Here is a 16,533-nt window from a genome sequence, read left to right on the forward strand (position 1 = left end):
TAATTGCTTCGTTGATTCTGTCAACACGTAATCGAAAACAATTAAACCAGCCCCCATTATCTAAGGCCAACAACCATTCAAGTGAATTAGCACGATGAATTTAAAATTTTTCTATCAACAGCGATGTTACATTACAGGTATCCGACTCATAACTTTTAAAGTGATGCACACAACACATTTCGATACTTTCAAGTATGGGCCTAATGAACTTCACGAAGAAAAAGAGAAAGAAAAGAAAATGATCACTAATGGGTTTACTGCCCGACAGAGCCGAGATTGACGACGACGGCGGCTTCCAAAATTAATTCGTAGCGTTGGGGCGGTCTAGCAGTTGGGTGGGGAGCATAAAGGCTTCCCCATTAGAGGACCGAGAATAAAAGAAAAAAAAATAATTTAAATATATGTTCTTTGCGCGGCGCCGCCAGCCACGGCGGAGTACAGGACAAGTTTGGCGTCCGGAGGGGGGGGGGAGGTCTCAGCAAGCCAAGACCTTGACGGGGTAGCGGTCGCGGCAGTGGACCCATGGGTTGCAGGTGGCGTCCACCGCCTCGGCCGGGATGGCTCGCATGGCGCGCCAGACCGCGCTATTGCACTTGAACCCGGACCCGAACGCGATCTGCCAGACTCGGTCGTTCCGACCGACGCGGCCCATCGCCTCGGTGTACGCGAGCTCGTACCAGAGCGAGCTGGACGAGGTGTTCCCGAACCGGTGCAAGGTCATCCGGGACGGCTCCATGTGCCATTCCTGGAGCCGGAGGTTCTTCTGCAGCTCGTCCAGCACGGCTCGGCCCCCGGCGTGTATGCAGAAGTGCTCGAACGCCTTCTTGAAGTCGGGCACGTAGGGCCTCACCCGCCTCATCTTGAAGACCTTCCGAGCCACGAGCGTGCCCAGGAACTTAGCCTGCTCGGCCAGGGGCAGAACCAGCGGCCCCAGCGTGGTTATGTTCGTGGTCAGCGCCTCCCCGGCCACGGCCATCAGTTCCTTCGCCAGCGAGACCCCGAGCTTCCCCGTGCTGTCCTCTCTCTGGTAGACGCAGTTGTAGGAGCGGTCGTCGGTCCCCTTGTGGGTTCGCACCGTGACCGAGAGCCGGTACTTGGCTCGGGACCGGTCCGCGCCGCGGTTGGAGAGCAGGCTCGCGGCTCCGCCCATGCGGAAGATGCAGTTGGGCAGCAGCATGGACCGGTCGTTGCCGAAGTACCAGTTTAGGGTGATGTTCTCCATGCTGACGACCAGCGCGAGGGAATTAGGGTTCGCCTGGAGGAGGTCCCGGGCGAGGTCGATGGAGATTAGCCCCGCGCTGCAGCCCATCCCCCCCAGGTTGAAGCTCTTCACGTCCTCTCGCATCTTGTAGTGGTTGATGATCATGGAGGCGAGGGAGGGCGTGGGGTTGAAGAGGCTGCAGTTGACGACCAGGAGGCCGATCTCGCTCGGGCTGACGCGGGTCTTCTTCAACAGCGCGTCGATGCAGCCGAACATGACCTTCTCGGCCTCGAGCCGGGCCTCGTCCATGGACAGGTTCGGCGGGCGAGAGAGGATCCCGCGGGGGAGATAGGTCTCGTCGCCGAGCCCGGACCGCCGCGCGATCTTCTCTTGGAATTTGATCGTCTCTTCGCTGAACCCGCCGTTGCTGGCGGTCATCTCGATGAACGCGTCCTGCGAGATCTTGAGCTCGTCGTCGGGCTTGTAGCAGGCGAACTCCACGAGGTAGACGGGGCGGGGGCGCTTGATGTAGTAAGCGGCGAGGAAGATGGCCAGGCAGGAGAGGCCCGCGAGGCGGAGACCCAGGTCGAGGTCCGTGAGCTCGGCCGGCGGGGTCAGCCGCGGGAGAGAGCCCCAGCTCGCCAACGCCGCTAGCGCCAAAGCGAGGAGGACCGCGTACAAGGGGGAGACGGAGGCGTAGTGGTAACCCAGGCGGACGTACTTCAACTTCACCAGGCGGCGGAAATCGGGGAGCTTTCGTCGTATCTTGATCACTATGGAGGAGTCGTTGAAGTTCATCTCCGCCGTGAGCTGCTCCCTCTCCATGATCGGATCGGATCGGATCGGAGATAATGGGACTTTGGCTTTCTTCTTTGCTGGGTATCGCGTGTTCTCGCTTTCCAGTAGGTGGGATGAGGCAAAAGGAGGAGGGAGGCGGGATATATAATCGAGAGGTAGGCCTACTGGCATAGCGACGCCATTAATGGCGGGCAAAGGACAGCGACGGGCGAGGCGTGGAAGACGAAGCGATAGAGGACTGGAGGAGAAGACGAGGAAGAAGCAGAGCGAGGACCGATGTCTTCGCCGCCATGGAATCCGCCGCGTGGGCGGGGGATTGAGCTGGGTGGCAGGGCCGACGGAGTCAAGGCGCCCGACGCATTAATGAACGCAGTGGGCGCGTGCTCACTGCTCAGTCTAAAACTGCTTGAGGAGTAAACTTCTCGATTTTTCATTTGAAAATTGTTTTCTTTACTTTATTTTGTGTTTCTCTTTCCTCTATTTTTTCTCTATTCTGTTCTCTCTATTGTAATTCTTCGTCGTCCCTTCGATCCTATATTTTGTTCTATTATCTTTTCCCTTGTTTTTATTTGTTCTAATCCCATTTTTGTTATTTGTTTTCTTTTTTTCTATTTATCATTTTTATCTATTTTTCCTTTGGTTTGCTCTATTAACCAGTCGTCTCTCGTTTTCCTCTGTTTTGCTCTATTCATCACTCGTCTCTCTTTTGCCTCTGTTTTGCTCTATTCATCACTCGTCCCTCTTTTGCCTCTGTTTTGCTCTATTCATCACTCGTCCCTCTTTTGCCTCTGTTTTGCTCTATTCATCACTCCTCTCTTTTTTTTTTGATCTTTTCATCACTCTTCTCTCTTTTGCCTTTGTTTTGCTCTATGCATCACTTTAATCTAATTTTCGTTTACTGTGTATTATTTTAGTTTATTGGTTATTTTATTTTTCATCTATTTTCTCCTAACTTTCAGTCATCTGTTGATTATTATTTTTTTCCATTTTCTTTCCTGGCGCCGTCCAATAAATCCGTGATCGAATTTCCACGATAGGCCATGGTTTTGTGGCCCGGTTGGTACGCAGTTCAGGGGGAATGCGAGATAGTCCACATAGAACGGTATGCATTAATTGAAGACGGCTCCGTCGGCCGATAAAGAGGCCGGGAAGGAGAGCGTATCGTGCTCAATCACTGCCCGCCACCATGGCCTGAAAGAAACTCTGCCTTCTCCGCGACGAAAGCTTGCCGCTGGATTAATGGCCGCCGCGTTGGCCCGCTTCTTCTCTCTGCCCACAAACTCGCGTTCACTGTTCCCCAGCTTTCGTGCATGCACGGCCACACCCTTCTACGAACAAACGTAAGAACTATAATAACGATAATGATGAGATAACGAATAATAATAGTGATGATGATGATGATGATGATGATAATGAAGAAGAAGAAGAAGAAGAAGAAGAAGAAGACGATGAAGAAGAACAACAACAAGAACAAGAACAAGAACAAGAGGATGAATAATAATGATGATGATGAACAAGAACAAGAACAAGAGGATGAATAATGATGATGATGAAGAACAAGAACGAGAACAAGAACAAGAGGATGAATAATAATGATGATAATGATGATAATGATGATGAAGAACAAGAACAAGAGGATGAATAATGATGATGATGATGATGAAGAAGAAAAAAAAAAGATGATGATGATGAAGAAGAACAAGAACAAGAACAAGACCAAGAACAAGAGGATGAATAAATGATGGTGATGAAGAAGAAGAATAACAAGAACAATAACAAGAAGAAGAGATGCATAATAATAATAATTTTATGACGATGATGATGATGAATTAGAGAAAGAAGAGATGAAAAATAATAATTATAAGAGGATGAATAATAATAATAAGACGATTATGGGTGAAGTTTGTGTCTTATCTACTAGGCCGTTGACTGTGTAAAACATGAGAAAATTTTCTGGGCGGAAAGTCTGAAAGATGAGCAGATAGAGCAGATAATAACTGTAGTTGTCAGATGAGCTTCCTAGAAGGCTGTTCCATGACCAGGTTCCGCTTCTCGCGCCCCGATAGAAGCTGCCGTGGGCTTTAAAGATGACAGTCTATACATTAGTTGTAGGTCAACGGCCCCACTTGCTTGAACCAGACATGGCCAACTGGGGCATGGGCCGAGCTAGATTTAATATCAGTCAGTTGACCAATCAGGTCAACGTTTTAAAATTTTCAAAAAATCTGGAAAATTTTACGCGGAAGCCCCCTCCAGGGAATTTAAAGAGCCCTCCCCCGTTTATGGATGACGCGTTGCAGCTTCCAGTACCAACCAAGTACCCTACTATTGATTAAATCTGGCTCATTAAGAGTGGGACCTTGTCTCTGCCTAACAATTGGATTAATTAAGACGTTAATTATGCGGGTGGCAGGCTTAAAAACCCATTAAGAGTGCCCCCACCCTATCCCCTGAACTATGGAATATTAACCGCTAGGACTGACTTTTTCTAGGATTTGGTGATCGATTCGGATTGGTCAGGATTTCTGATTGACGGGTTCTCTCTGTCATTTTGATTGATAATGATTTTAAGTATATAAGACATAGAAATAATCCTAAGCATCTCCCTTTCTATTTACCTCCATGCTATCCTCTCTCAAATTGATCGATTAAACCGATTGACATCTCTGTTTACTGCTTTCGATCTCAATCTCCCTCTGTTTCCGAATTTTCGTCTACCGAACTCTGAATCTAACGATTGATCAAATCATTGGCTCAGCATCATGGTGGCCAATTAATTGGTTATTTTTAGCGATTTAAAAGAGCTACCGTAGGATTAGTTATGCCAATCCTGATCTGATTATGAAACTCAAATTTTGCCCAAATGGGCCTTTAAGCTCTTTAGTATTCCATTATGTATATTCTTTGCATTTTGAGCACATTAGCCTACAAATAAAATATATGATAGGCTGCGGCCTTGTAAGGTTCTGGGGTGATTCTGGTCGCCCCAATAATACAAGTCTTCACTATTCAGACATTAATTCTGCTGTGAACATGCAACCATATCCAATATCCAAAAATAGCCCATTATAAAATTATCATCGAATTTGGGTTCTAAGACTCAATCAGGTCGGCCCAATGATCGATCTGGACCACCATCTGGGATACCTGCAATCTGCCCAATCAAATGCGTCCCTAATTAGGAGATCTAGGATCATCCTAGCAGATTTTCAAGATTTGTGCAACCCACCTATCTGCAATCAGTACTTAAGGGAAAAAAATAATTTGTGTCATCCTAAATAGGATCAGCCAAAGAAGGAGATCTAGGATCAGCCTAGCAGATGTGCAGGATTGGTGCAACCCACCTATTTGCAATCATTACTTGTGGGGGAAAAATAAATTGTTTCCTCCTAAATAGGATCAGCCAAACGAGCAGATCTAGGATCAGCCTAGCAGATCTGCAGGATTTGTGCAACCTACATAATTGCAATCATTACTCATGTGAAGAAATAATTTGGTTCCTCCTAAATAAGATCACCCAAATTAGCAGATCTAGGAGCACCCTAGCAGATATGCAGGATCTGTGCAGCCCACCTATTTGCAGTCATTGCTTGTGGGAAAAAATACTTTGTTTCCTCCTAAATAGGGATGGTGGCGTCGTGTAATACAGAAATTCTCCCAAGTTGACAAGTTACCCAAGTGGATTATTAACAATAAGACTATAATTGGACAAGGGTGTCCAACGTGGGGGCTCTCATTTATGACAAAAAAATCACTACAAAGTATGATTTGAACATGCCATGGAGTAATTTAGAAACTGGTTAAAAAATAAACTATGACTTCACAACTGCCCATTTTCTCCACCCTTGGCACTTGGGCCAATGCTCAGTGGGCTGCCCTACCAGTTCAAATATTCTAACCACAATACACTATAACTTCACAACTGCCCAATGGCCTTGATCAGACCATCCCTAGTCATAATCCATTTGTGACACTCCCTTCATAACCACCCATCTATCGTACTGACTTGTTGAGGCATGCCACATGGCAGCCCTTGATCAGAAGTGTGAATCCATTCTACTTTAAGACCATTGGATCAAACAGATGGATATGATAAGATATAGTTTGCAATGAATCTGTAAATCAGATCGGTTAGTAGACAATAGCTTTCAAACAAATGGTCAATTTTATAGGAGAAGCCAGTTGTCACACATCTAAACTCGCAAGGGATGAGTACACAATTTAACAAGGGGATCGGCCCATTGCTAGTGGGTATAGTGCAGGGATGTGGATGGGACGGTTTCTTCGTCCCAGGACAAAAAAATCAACCCGTCCATGAGATTGGACGAACACCGGGATGGAAATTCATCCTGGGACGAACGAATGGGATGGTTTTCCTATTGTCGGACGAAAAAACCGTCTCGTCTTGATGTCACGGATGATGGACCGTAAAGGAAGGACGAAAATCTGTCGGATTCGATTCTGACGGTTGAGATCTTGCCGCGTAGCATCTCGAAATCAATTCCTTGACATTTGCGTTAAAGTCCCTGCTTTTATTTGCGCGCGCAAACTGACGCCGCCCAAATGTAATTGTACATATGCCCCTCCACTCTCTCTCTCCTCCATATTTCCCTAAAAAATATAGAGAAATATATATTAAAAAAACATTAATTTCTTTTCGTCCGAGACGAGGGACGGGACGATTTTTTTTTTCAGACGGGACGAATCTGGCAGACTTGGGCGCTGACGAACTATTTCGTCCGCGGACGAATTCCTGGACAGGACAGTTCAGAGTAATCTGAAAATATACGAACGCCAGAAGGGACGAAGTTTGTCTCGTTCCGTCCATCGTCCACGTCTCAGACCATCCGGAACTATACTAGTGGGGCCATGGAAGTAGCTTGGGTATATATGTAGTGGGGTTGGCCCATTATTGGTGGGGTCATGGAAGTAGCTTGAGTACATACATGGTGGGGTCTTCCCTCGAATAAATAACACTATGTAGTATTACCAAGAGAGTTTTTAAGATAGAGCCGCCAAAGGCAATTGGCCAATGATGTTTTGGCACTTGGTTTATGTCAAATCTGGCTAGAATGACACCTAGGGCTGGAATAGCAACTCTACTACAGTCTGTCCATGGTGAATGAGTGCCCATAGAAAATCCTGCCACAATGCATTACACGCTTGCAACTCTTCAACATACTATGTGTTCTTTTGCCCCTCTAGATCCACATCTCTGCATGCAACATCCAGATGTTGCAACACAATGCATGGGTCCCCTAACTTGTGTTAATTCCACCACTATTTCAGCATGTGCTTCAACCAAGACCCGCTTCGACACTATGTAAGTAAGTCTCTAACCACCAGGATGACATTCCCTACTGAACATTGTGTGTAGGATGTGCACAGCATTGTCACATGCTCGCAGCCAGTTGTGGTGCATATACTGCTACTGATGCGTACTAGGCACATGTGCATGCCCTCTATGCATGCAGCACAATCTCCTCCTATATGTACAAATGACATCCTCTTGGCTTTGCTACATTAATGACTGGATGGGCTTCCAAAGCTGGGCTGACTTCAAGCGCCAGCTCAAATGGTGCTTTGGACTCAAGCCCCGCAATGCTTACTGCAGATTGTTCAACCTGTGCTAAGCCAGCACAGTGGGTGAGCTAGTGTCTGAGTTATGAAGCTTGATGGCTACCTCTCGGACATTGCTAAAGAAACGACCATGAACACCCTTCATGCCCCCTTGCAGCCCAAAATTCGGGGTGAAGTTAACTGCTACAACCTGCAGACCACGAACAACATCCTACAGGAAATTGAGGACTATTCGAGCTAACACCTACGCCTAGAATAGCAACTCTACCGCTGGTCAGTCCATAGCGAATGTTCGCCCTTGTTAAATCCAGCCATAGTGCACCACACGCTTGCGACTCTTCAACATAGTATGTGCTCTTTTGCCTCTCTAGATCTACATATGTGTGTGCATCATCCAGGCGTTGCAACACAAAGCACAGGGTCCCCTTCCCTGCATCAACACCACCCCTGTTTAGCATGTGCTTCACCCAAGACCTGCTTCAACTCTAAGTAGGTCGCTTACCACCAGGACGTCATTACCACCCAAATATTGCAAGCCTGCTATGCACGCAGCCCAATGTTGGCTACACCCACCCCTTAGGGACCGTGGAGAACTGCAGGGAAGTTAAGCCCAACTAATCAAGGACTCCCTCTCTCCCTCTCCAATGGCACATCTTAGAAGTAGACATGGTTGTTCTGTTCTGTTCCTTTGAGAGGAACAAAAAAATCGCACAAAAGAACCGCACTGGGCCTTGTTCTTTATTCTGTTCCCACAAAACTAGAACAAAATTCGCACAAAGCGAAGAAAAGAACCGCACACGGGTCTGTGCCATGTTCTGTTCGAATTTGTTTCTGTTCTGTTCCGAAAACCCTATTAATCTGCTGTATCCCCGACTCAGCAGTAGGCTTTTAGCAAGGGCAGGATAAAAACAAGAAGCTTTTATCTACAAAAAGGGAACACTCTCCGACTAAGGCAGCACAAAAACCAGGCGGGTTCTTGGTCGATCTTCAGTACTAGGCTCACTCGGCAGGAACGGCTTCGATCAAGGTGGAGAAGTAGAACTGGGTGGAGACCATGCCCCTCTTGACGACCTTCCACCCGACCTCGCGCAGCGCGCGCTCCACGTCCTTCTCCGCGTGGAGGTAAGCCCGGGTCGCCTTAGACGGGCCGGGGAACAACTCCCCGACCCGCTTCAGCGCGTCGTAGAACACCGTCTTCGGGGCGAAGCTGATGAGCAGCCGCTTCTCCGCCAGAGAAGCCAAGTGGGCGATCATGGCGTCGGCCTTGCTCTGCGGGTAGTGTATGAGAACGTCCAAGCAGACCACGGCGTCGTACTTGCCCTGCAAGCTCTCCAAGTCGCTGACCGTGAACTCGGGCAAGGAGCCGGGCTCGACCGCCGCCTGAGCCCGGGCTCGGGCCTCGGCCACCATGGCTGCGGAGATGTCGCTGGCGGAGACCACCGCGCCTTCCTTGGCGAGGGGGATGGTCAGGCTGCCGGTCCCGCAGCCCGCGTCGCAGACGGTCAGCCCGGCCAGCGGGCCTTCTTCCTTCAACATGGCTATGGCGTTCTCGACGGTCTTGGCGTGGCCGACGCGGATGTCGAGCTGCACGCGGTTAACTCCCTCGGTGGACTCGCCGTAGATCTTCCTCCACCGCTCGAAGCCCGTGTTGTTGAAGTAGTCCTTGACTACTTCCTTGTCGCCGCCGCCGACCTCCTCCGCCTGGGTCCGCCGGCGCCGCTCGGGGTCCGTCAGGGAGAGCGCCGCGAGAGCCGCCACCGAACCGCCGCCGAGCACGGCCAGGGCCGCCGGCGCGTCGATGCTCGAGACCTCCGCCAGGAAGTGGCCCGCCCTGGTCCGCGCCGCGGCCCGACGGAGGAGCGTCGGTGCCCGGCGGGTGGTCCGGCCCGGGTGCGCCGTCGCGGGGGAGGAGATCAGCGATAGCGCCGCCATGGCTTCTCTCTCTCTCTCTCTAGAGCTCGGTTTCTCTCTCTTCTGTAACGAGATGGAGGATCGGGAGAGGATAAGAGACGGGCTCTCCGTCTCTCTCCCAGATTTCCCTCCCCTCTCGGTTGGATTTTCTGATAACCCGGTATTCTGTTCCGCCGGAACATGCGGCTTTACCGTAGTCCTCGGACGGATGACGGTTTATCGTCCGTTTACGTTTGTTACCGTCATTTGTCGTCTGATAAGTATAGTTTCAGATCGTCGCAACTGTCTCCTCCAGGGATTAGTCCATTGAAGAAAAAATTTTAAGTCCCTACTTTGACGGTTTCGTCCTGTTCAGAGAAAAACCGTCCCGTCCCTTGCCCTGGATGAAAAAAAATCACGTCCCATCCTTACAATTACTTTTGGGGGGCGTCAGTTTGCGCATGAAAAAAAAGCAGGGACTTTGATGCAAAATGTAAAGGGATTGATTAAGCGATGCCACGTAGTAAGATCTCAACCTTCGGAAGCGAAAAAGAAGGATTTTCGTCCATCCCTTACTGTCCATCTTCCAAGACCCGGACAGGACAGTCTTTTCTTCCAATGATAGGAAAAACGGTCCGGTCCATCTGTCCTGGGACGAATTTCCATCCCGGTTTGTGTCCAATCTTGCGGACGGTATGAATGTTTCGTCCTAGGATGAAAAAACTGTCCCATCCTCGTCCCTGCACTATACTGAGAAGGGGTAGAAATACTAGTTCACTTGTTACGCCGTCCGTCCCACCCAGTCTTTTCTTGAGTTTTCTATGCTTCTGATGGACTTTCCACATACAAAGGACTCTCTCTCTCTCTCTCTCTCTCTCTCTCTCTCTCTCTCTCTCTTCCTCCCTCCATCTCTACCCATCAGTCATCCTCCATTGCTAGTGTAGCCACCACCGCCTTATGTATCAAACTGAATACCTCAACCCCTCTTAGGGATCGGGGATTCAACCTGTTAGATCAAATCCAAACGTCAATCTTTTGAACAATCACTTTGTTTGATTCGTTCAGATTGAATTAACTTTTGATCTAATAAATCTTTGTGATTCGATTTGAACCCTGATCCCTACCACCTCTCTCTTTTCCTCTTCGTTGCCAGTTTGTCATTAGATTGCTAATGCCTAATGACAAACCATCACTCAACATTCCATCACGTGTCATCTGTCCATTCCTAGTTAGAGATCAAGAAAGGAGAAAAATAATAGAGCCGCATGGTGGGATGGAAGGGTGATCAAGGGCTGAAAAAGTCTGGTCATGACATAAAATTAGGGAATAACATGGTCAGACCAAAGTTTGGTCAAGACTGGCTAGAGCCCGACCGGGAAGCTAGATATATACATGTATGTATGTGAATAATAGTATACAATATTATATAGATGATACATGGTAAGAGAGGAACAAGTCGGCTTGAACTATTTGCACATGGCACGTTGCTCCTCTCCCCCTCGTCGATCCATCTATTTGCACTATCCACGTCGTCATTACCGCCACTGCCATCACCAACGGTTGGTGCCGCTGCCCAACTCATTAAGATTTCAGTCTTTCTCTAATCCCCCCTCTCGCCCTTTCTTCATCTCCAACTCTCATTCTATCACTCTCTCCCACTCTCTCAGTCTCGTCCTTCACACTCCCGCATTCACTCTCTTCCTCTTGCACTTCCCCAGCCTCACCCCCTCACTCTCCCTCTCTCCCCCTATAGCTATATCCCCCTCTCATCTTGAATTAAAATATTTTCTAAATGTCACTTAAAATATTTAAAAGGTTGACATTGACTAGCCGACCTTATTATACTGAGACCGAGACCAGACCGAAGTCTATATCCAGGTTTAGGTTTTTTGCTAAAACCGTATCAAAACTGGACCAAACTTCAGTTATAGTTTTAGGTCTTTGAGATAATACCATGTTCTTCCTAACATAAAATTGTCAGTAGATTGGTTTTGTATTTTAGGTATAAGTTTAATAACGATTGGAGTATAATTTAAGGCCCATTGGGCCGTAGTTCGGCCCACTTAGTTTCTTCCTCATCCTTTACGCCACTAGTATATAAACTCTAAGCTGCCCTGGGGAGACGCGTAGTCGATACTCCCTCCCGCTCTTGTCTCGTCTCCTCGTTCTTCGTCTGGTTCGTGGATTTGAGATGCTGAATTGAAGATTTGAAGGTATTTAATCTCGTTTGCTACCCTCACTTTGATTATTGTAGTGTTTGATCTGCTGTTTTCTTAGGGATCACGACGTGGCGCAAGTATTGGGGCCACGGTATCTACACTCCATGGAGATCGCCGCCAGCCGCGGAGGATCGCCTGCTGTACCCTCGCCATCGAGGAGGAAGGATCGGCGTACTGTTCCTGACCTTGGCTTGCGGAATAATGGGCCTGGGGTAGGCAAGTTGATGCCCTTTCTCGGCGTTTAGGGTTTGGGATCGCGTTTTATGGTCTATGTTTTTGTTGTGCAGGTGTCAGAGCATGGAAAATTAGGACAATCTGATGAGAGAACGATATACGAGGTGAAGGACGCTTTTTTTGCGTTCTTTCTGATTGGTTTTTGGAATTAATTGACGGGTGAATTATTATATTAGAAGGTGCAGGAGGAGGGAGGTCAGCTCGAGATGAGTTTCAGCTCTGTCGCGATTGATGATGCTGGAGCGGGTGAGGATTTGATGCAGCGGCGGTTGCACAGTGTCTCCAGGAAGAGGGAAGAGTTGGAGCAGATGGAGGTCGAGCTGAAAGCTCAGATATTTGCAAGATCAGAGATTATGGAGGTTCAGAGGAAATACGAAACTCAGATCAAAGAACATATCAATGCCATTGCCAAGCTGAAGGTTTTACCTCGTTTCCAGTGGGTTTTATTGGTACATTGCCTTACAATGGGTTTTACTACGGGCGCTAAATTTTAAAAATTTTGTGCTCCTAGGAACAATTGCATGAAAGAGAGCAATGCATCTGCACACTGGAGATGAAGGTGGAAGATAAGGATAGGGAGTTACGAGCAGCAAAAATAGATAATGAAGCGGTTCGTTTGATCTGCGCTTTGAATATCCATTCAAACTTTTAAAGTTCTTTCTTTTGATTCTTCGTCGTTTATCTTCCTGTTTTTATTCATAGGTTTGGGCTAAAGAAGATCTTCTTCGAGAGCAGAATAAAGAGCTGGCAAATATGCGGTGTGCATACTCAGTGTTCCATGATCATCATCATGTTCTCTACTTAAATTATCTCATACTTCAATTATTTTCCCGTGATTTTTCATATCCGACAGAGCCAAATCTAGAATTTTTGGTTTTTTGGTTTATTTCAGATTTATAGTGGTGCCAGTCCTGGAATGTGGTTTGCCGTATATTTTGAACATTTCTTGTTTAAAATTTTAATATCTTATGATCATATGTCTCAATTTCTTTTTTTCCTATTCATCCATGGCCTTTCAGCATTATTTCATTCTGAATTTGATGATATCCCTATGGATAATTTTCTGCATGCCAACATATATAACTTAAAATAGGGTAGACTGTTAAATTTTCTTTTAAAAAATACAGGAGAGAATGTGAAGGCCTTGAAGCTGAAAGAGCGCAGCACATCAAACAAATTCACGATCTTCAGGAATGCATTCAGGGAAAAGAACATAGATATCTTGAACTTGAAGAACAGGTACAACCATGATTATGAAATTTTTAATCTATTTTCTCTGTTATTATAATTCGCCTGCAATTAATGCTATACTTTATTTTCCCTAACAGCATAGAGTTGCGCAAGAAACGATTTTGTTTAAGGATGAACAGTTGAGAGAAGCACAGGCTTGGATGGTGCGCGCTCAAGAAGTGGATGCCTTTCATTTGACAACAAATCAAACCTTGCAAGCAGAGATCAGAGAACGCACTGAGCAATTCAACCAATATTTCCTTGGTCTTCATAAACAGGTGAACTATCGCTCTGCATAAAAATAAAAATAAGTTCATTGACATTTTTCAGTTTTATTTTTCTAGTTTGCCGAGGTGGACAGACAACATAGAAGAGCAATACAGCAGCTTCAGCTGGAGTTGGCTGAGGCCAAGGAACAAAGTGAAACCCATAGTGATGATTCCACCAGATTCAAGGTTGCAAATTCAAAGGAATCCTCCCCATATCTCCAGGGTGATGGCGGCAACACTTCAACAACTGAAGATGCAGGCGGTGCCTCTTTGCTTTCGGCGAAGGTGATGTGAAATATTTTATTTTGTTAGTGCTCGAAGTTCAAGAATTTTGTTGAATTAGACTTCTCTAAGTCTCATTGATTACATCAGCTTGTGTTACTGTTATTTTAAATTGGGAATAGCGGTTTCTTTTATCTGATGATTCTCGAAATTGAAGAAATGAAGCGAAATGGACTTTTTTATGTTTTGTCTATTACTTCCTCTTGCATTATACTTTGGAATTTAGGAAAGAAGAGCTGTCAGTTCGACATAATATTGCTCGAAATTCAAGGATTATAGTGGATTAGACTTTTATAAGTTTCATCAATTACTTCACCCCATCTTGCTCTTATTCTAATTTGAGAAAGAAAGAATAACTTCTTTTACCTGATGGTACTCCAAAATTTGAAGGCTCGATTTTCCCAAGTTAGAAAAATGTAATATAAGCAATTAGAACCTATTTTAAACTTTTCTTGGAATTAGACTCAATAGATGAAAATTCCAAAATAAGTAAAATGATTTATAATTCCTTTTTTGAAACTTCAGTCTCCCCAGATGCCTGGAGTTCCGTTAGTTCAGCCCTCGATCGTTGGGATGGGCGCCTTTATCCCTCCTGGGCCGGTGATCGCACCGCATCCCTTCGTTGTTCATCCTCCGGTGTCTGCCTCTTACCAGCACTGGCCAAGTCAACAGGTCTACTCTAATTTTGATATTTTACTTAATTTCTTTTTTTAATTTTTACTTTTTATCCAGGTAATGCCAGACGTTCATCAATCATCAGGTCAGAGCGAATCACATCAGAAAATCAAAAAAGTGGCAGATCCCGTGCCCTACAGTCCAAATGTTCTAGCAAGAGTCCCCAGTGGGGAGGTCGGTAGTGGATCAACTCTCTCTCTCTCTTTCTTTTCTTTTTCATCGGTGTTTTTCTGGGACCAGCTCGCAATTTATTCATTACTTGTCTCAGGTCCCCCCAGAAACTGCGGATGAGTCTTCCAATCTTCAAACAGCTCAAGTCTCCATCATGTCCGACGGCGACAAACACAAGGTTTTCTGGTTTCGTCTCATGTTAAAGATAAACGTTCAAGAGTTCTAGTGTTGGCTGACGATGAGGAAAATTGTCAGCCTCATTGTTGGCATCTTGAGTGATGATTTCGTCATCGTTATCATCATGCTTGTCACCGGCAAGAAAATATCGTCATCATTTTGTCACCATCATTGTCATCTTGGCGACTAAAAATCACGGGAACAATGATGACGCAGGACACTAATATCAGTGTTGGAGATCAGTCCTTTTATTATTTTTATATTTATGCCAGATGAATGAAGAAATATCAAAAACTGAGGCCGTGAGTAGCCGCCAAGATCCTGTCAGTTTCTCGAATAATGGCCCGACTCAACAAATAATGCACACCGAGGCAGCTTCCGGGAAGCCACAGCCGAACCTGCTTGACGAGAGGGCGTTGCTAGCTTGCCTTGCTCGAGCAATTCCTGCTGAATCGGGGAATCGAATCAGCATCTCCAGCACAGTGAGGGCTGACCCCCCAACCGCCATTTCAATATTTTTTTTCCTAAAAACTTAAGGCTCTTCTCTTTCAGTTGCATAACAGGCTCAGCAAAATCCTTGCCCCACTTCAGTGGAACGATTATGCGAAGCAGTATGGAAAGCTTGAAGAATTTGTGGCCCGGCATCCTGAGGTGGCTCCCCTATTCCGTTACAAAATCTAAGTTTGATTACAAATAATGCAGAAACTATTAGATTTAGGTAAGATGCAACATAGAAAAAATCATGTTTTATACCTGGTGGCTGATTCTTCTGCTTCTGGTAAATCAAAAGGTGATCTGGATTTTGCCTCGACTGAATCAACTTTTGCGGTGATGCTGCAGCTTTTTGCCATTACTGGGGATTTGATTCATCTCCGGGACGGGGCCAAAGAGATTATATCTGCTTCAACTGCGGTGGCCAAGGCGGCGGCGGTAGCAGCTTCTATGGGTGCCTATTCTTCAGTGTTGGCATCAGTCGCCGTAACTCCGGTGGCTCAGAGCCACCGTCAGAAGAAGGATTTTCAAGGGGATTCGAGCTCCGGGAAGAGCGCAGGGGTGGGCGGACAATGGCAGAATGGGGTCAGTCAATTGCATATCTTTTAATACCCAAAGTTTCTTAAATATGTAAATAGAACCTTCTTGGCTGTAATTTTTTGCAGAATCGAGCGCAGTCCGGTCATCATCATCAATTAGCAGGAGGTTCTGCAGTCTCCCCACCTCAAACCAGAGTATCAGGCAATGGGAGGCGCGGAAGGTAATTATTTATGTTTCTGGGATGATTTGAGGGTGTTCTTTAATTTCTTGTTTTTTCTTATTAGCAGGGTCTCTAGTTCTGGGATGAACCCCAAGAGATAACTGTGAGTCCTCTCTCTCTCTCTCTCTATTCTCTTTCTAAAAAGGGAAATTTCAGGAGGGATAACTCATTCAGGAGATAGAAGAAATGGCCAAGAGTGGAATTCTTGTGAAATTCAGGTTGAGGGGGACATGACTTCTGCCCCTCTCTGATCCATTTTAGATCTCACACCCCTTGTTTCTCTCTCTATGTCTTCAATTTTTCTTCTGTGGGCCAAATATTATTTTCTGCAGAAGCTGATCTTCCTCAATTCGATGGAGAGAGGGGTAAACAGAGGCAATAGAGAGAGTGCAAAATGGAGAAGAGTAGAGAGAGATAGCAGTAAGTTATTAGGTTATAATTTATGTATAATTATTAAAATATGTATTGGTAAATGACACCAGATATGCTCTCGTTTAGTCATACTTAAAATAGTAAGAAAAAAATCAGTATTTAGTTAACATATTTGACATTGCT

General features: G+C 46.2%; 3 protein-coding genes across 9 annotated transcripts; 1 reads left to right on the forward strand and 2 right to left on the reverse strand.

Moving 5' to 3' along the window:
- Positions 1-374: 374 nt before the first annotated feature.
- On the reverse strand, positions 375-2,134 carry KCS1 (3-ketoacyl-CoA synthase 1). Its single transcript, XM_078585713.1, has one exon. The coding sequence runs from the start codon at positions 2,024-2,026 to the stop codon at positions 476-478; it is 1,551 nt and encodes a 516-aa protein (XP_078441839.1). The 5' UTR covers positions 2,027-2,134; the 3' UTR covers positions 375-475.
- Positions 2,135-8,462: 6,328 nt separating this feature from the next.
- CHLM (magnesium-protoporphyrin IX methyltransferase) lies at positions 8,463-9,606 on the reverse strand. Its single transcript, XM_078585714.1, has one exon. It carries the CDS (start codon positions 9,509-9,511, stop codon positions 8,579-8,581), a length of 933 nt encoding a protein of 310 aa, XP_078441840.1. The 5' UTR covers positions 9,512-9,606; the 3' UTR covers positions 8,463-8,578.
- A 1,989-nt stretch (positions 9,607-11,595) lies between these two features.
- On the forward strand, positions 11,596-16,312 carry LOC144711868 (RNA polymerase II degradation factor). Of its 7 annotated transcripts, XM_078585981.1 has the most exons (18): positions 11,596-11,682; positions 11,747-11,900; positions 11,976-12,026; positions 12,099-12,341; positions 12,434-12,532; positions 12,625-12,680; positions 13,050-13,161; positions 13,251-13,430; positions 13,497-13,706; positions 14,229-14,375; positions 14,436-14,552; positions 14,647-14,727; positions 14,999-15,208; positions 15,279-15,377; positions 15,567-15,803; positions 15,884-15,978; positions 16,046-16,081; positions 16,135-16,312. In XM_078585981.1, the coding sequence occupies exons 2-17, from the start codon at positions 11,793-11,795 to the stop codon at positions 16,077-16,079; spliced, it is 2,079 nt and encodes a 692-aa protein (XP_078442107.1). In that variant the 5' UTR covers positions 11,596-11,682; positions 11,747-11,792; the 3' UTR covers positions 16,080-16,081; positions 16,135-16,312. The 7 variants fall into 7 exon arrangements, with proteins under 7 accessions (XP_078442107.1, XP_078442106.1, XP_078442108.1 ...); XM_078585980.1 differs by having other exon boundaries at positions 16,046-16,312; XM_078585982.1 differs by having other exon boundaries at positions 12,102-12,341; positions 16,046-16,312.
- The last annotated feature ends 221 nt before the right edge of the window (positions 16,313-16,533 follow it).

The sequence above is a fragment of the Wolffia australiana genome, chromosome 14, assembly GCF_029677425.1.
Source record: "Wolffia australiana isolate 7733 chromosome 14, ASM2967742v1".
Classification (NCBI taxonomy): Eukaryota; Viridiplantae; Streptophyta; class Magnoliopsida; order Alismatales; family Araceae; genus Wolffia; species Wolffia australiana.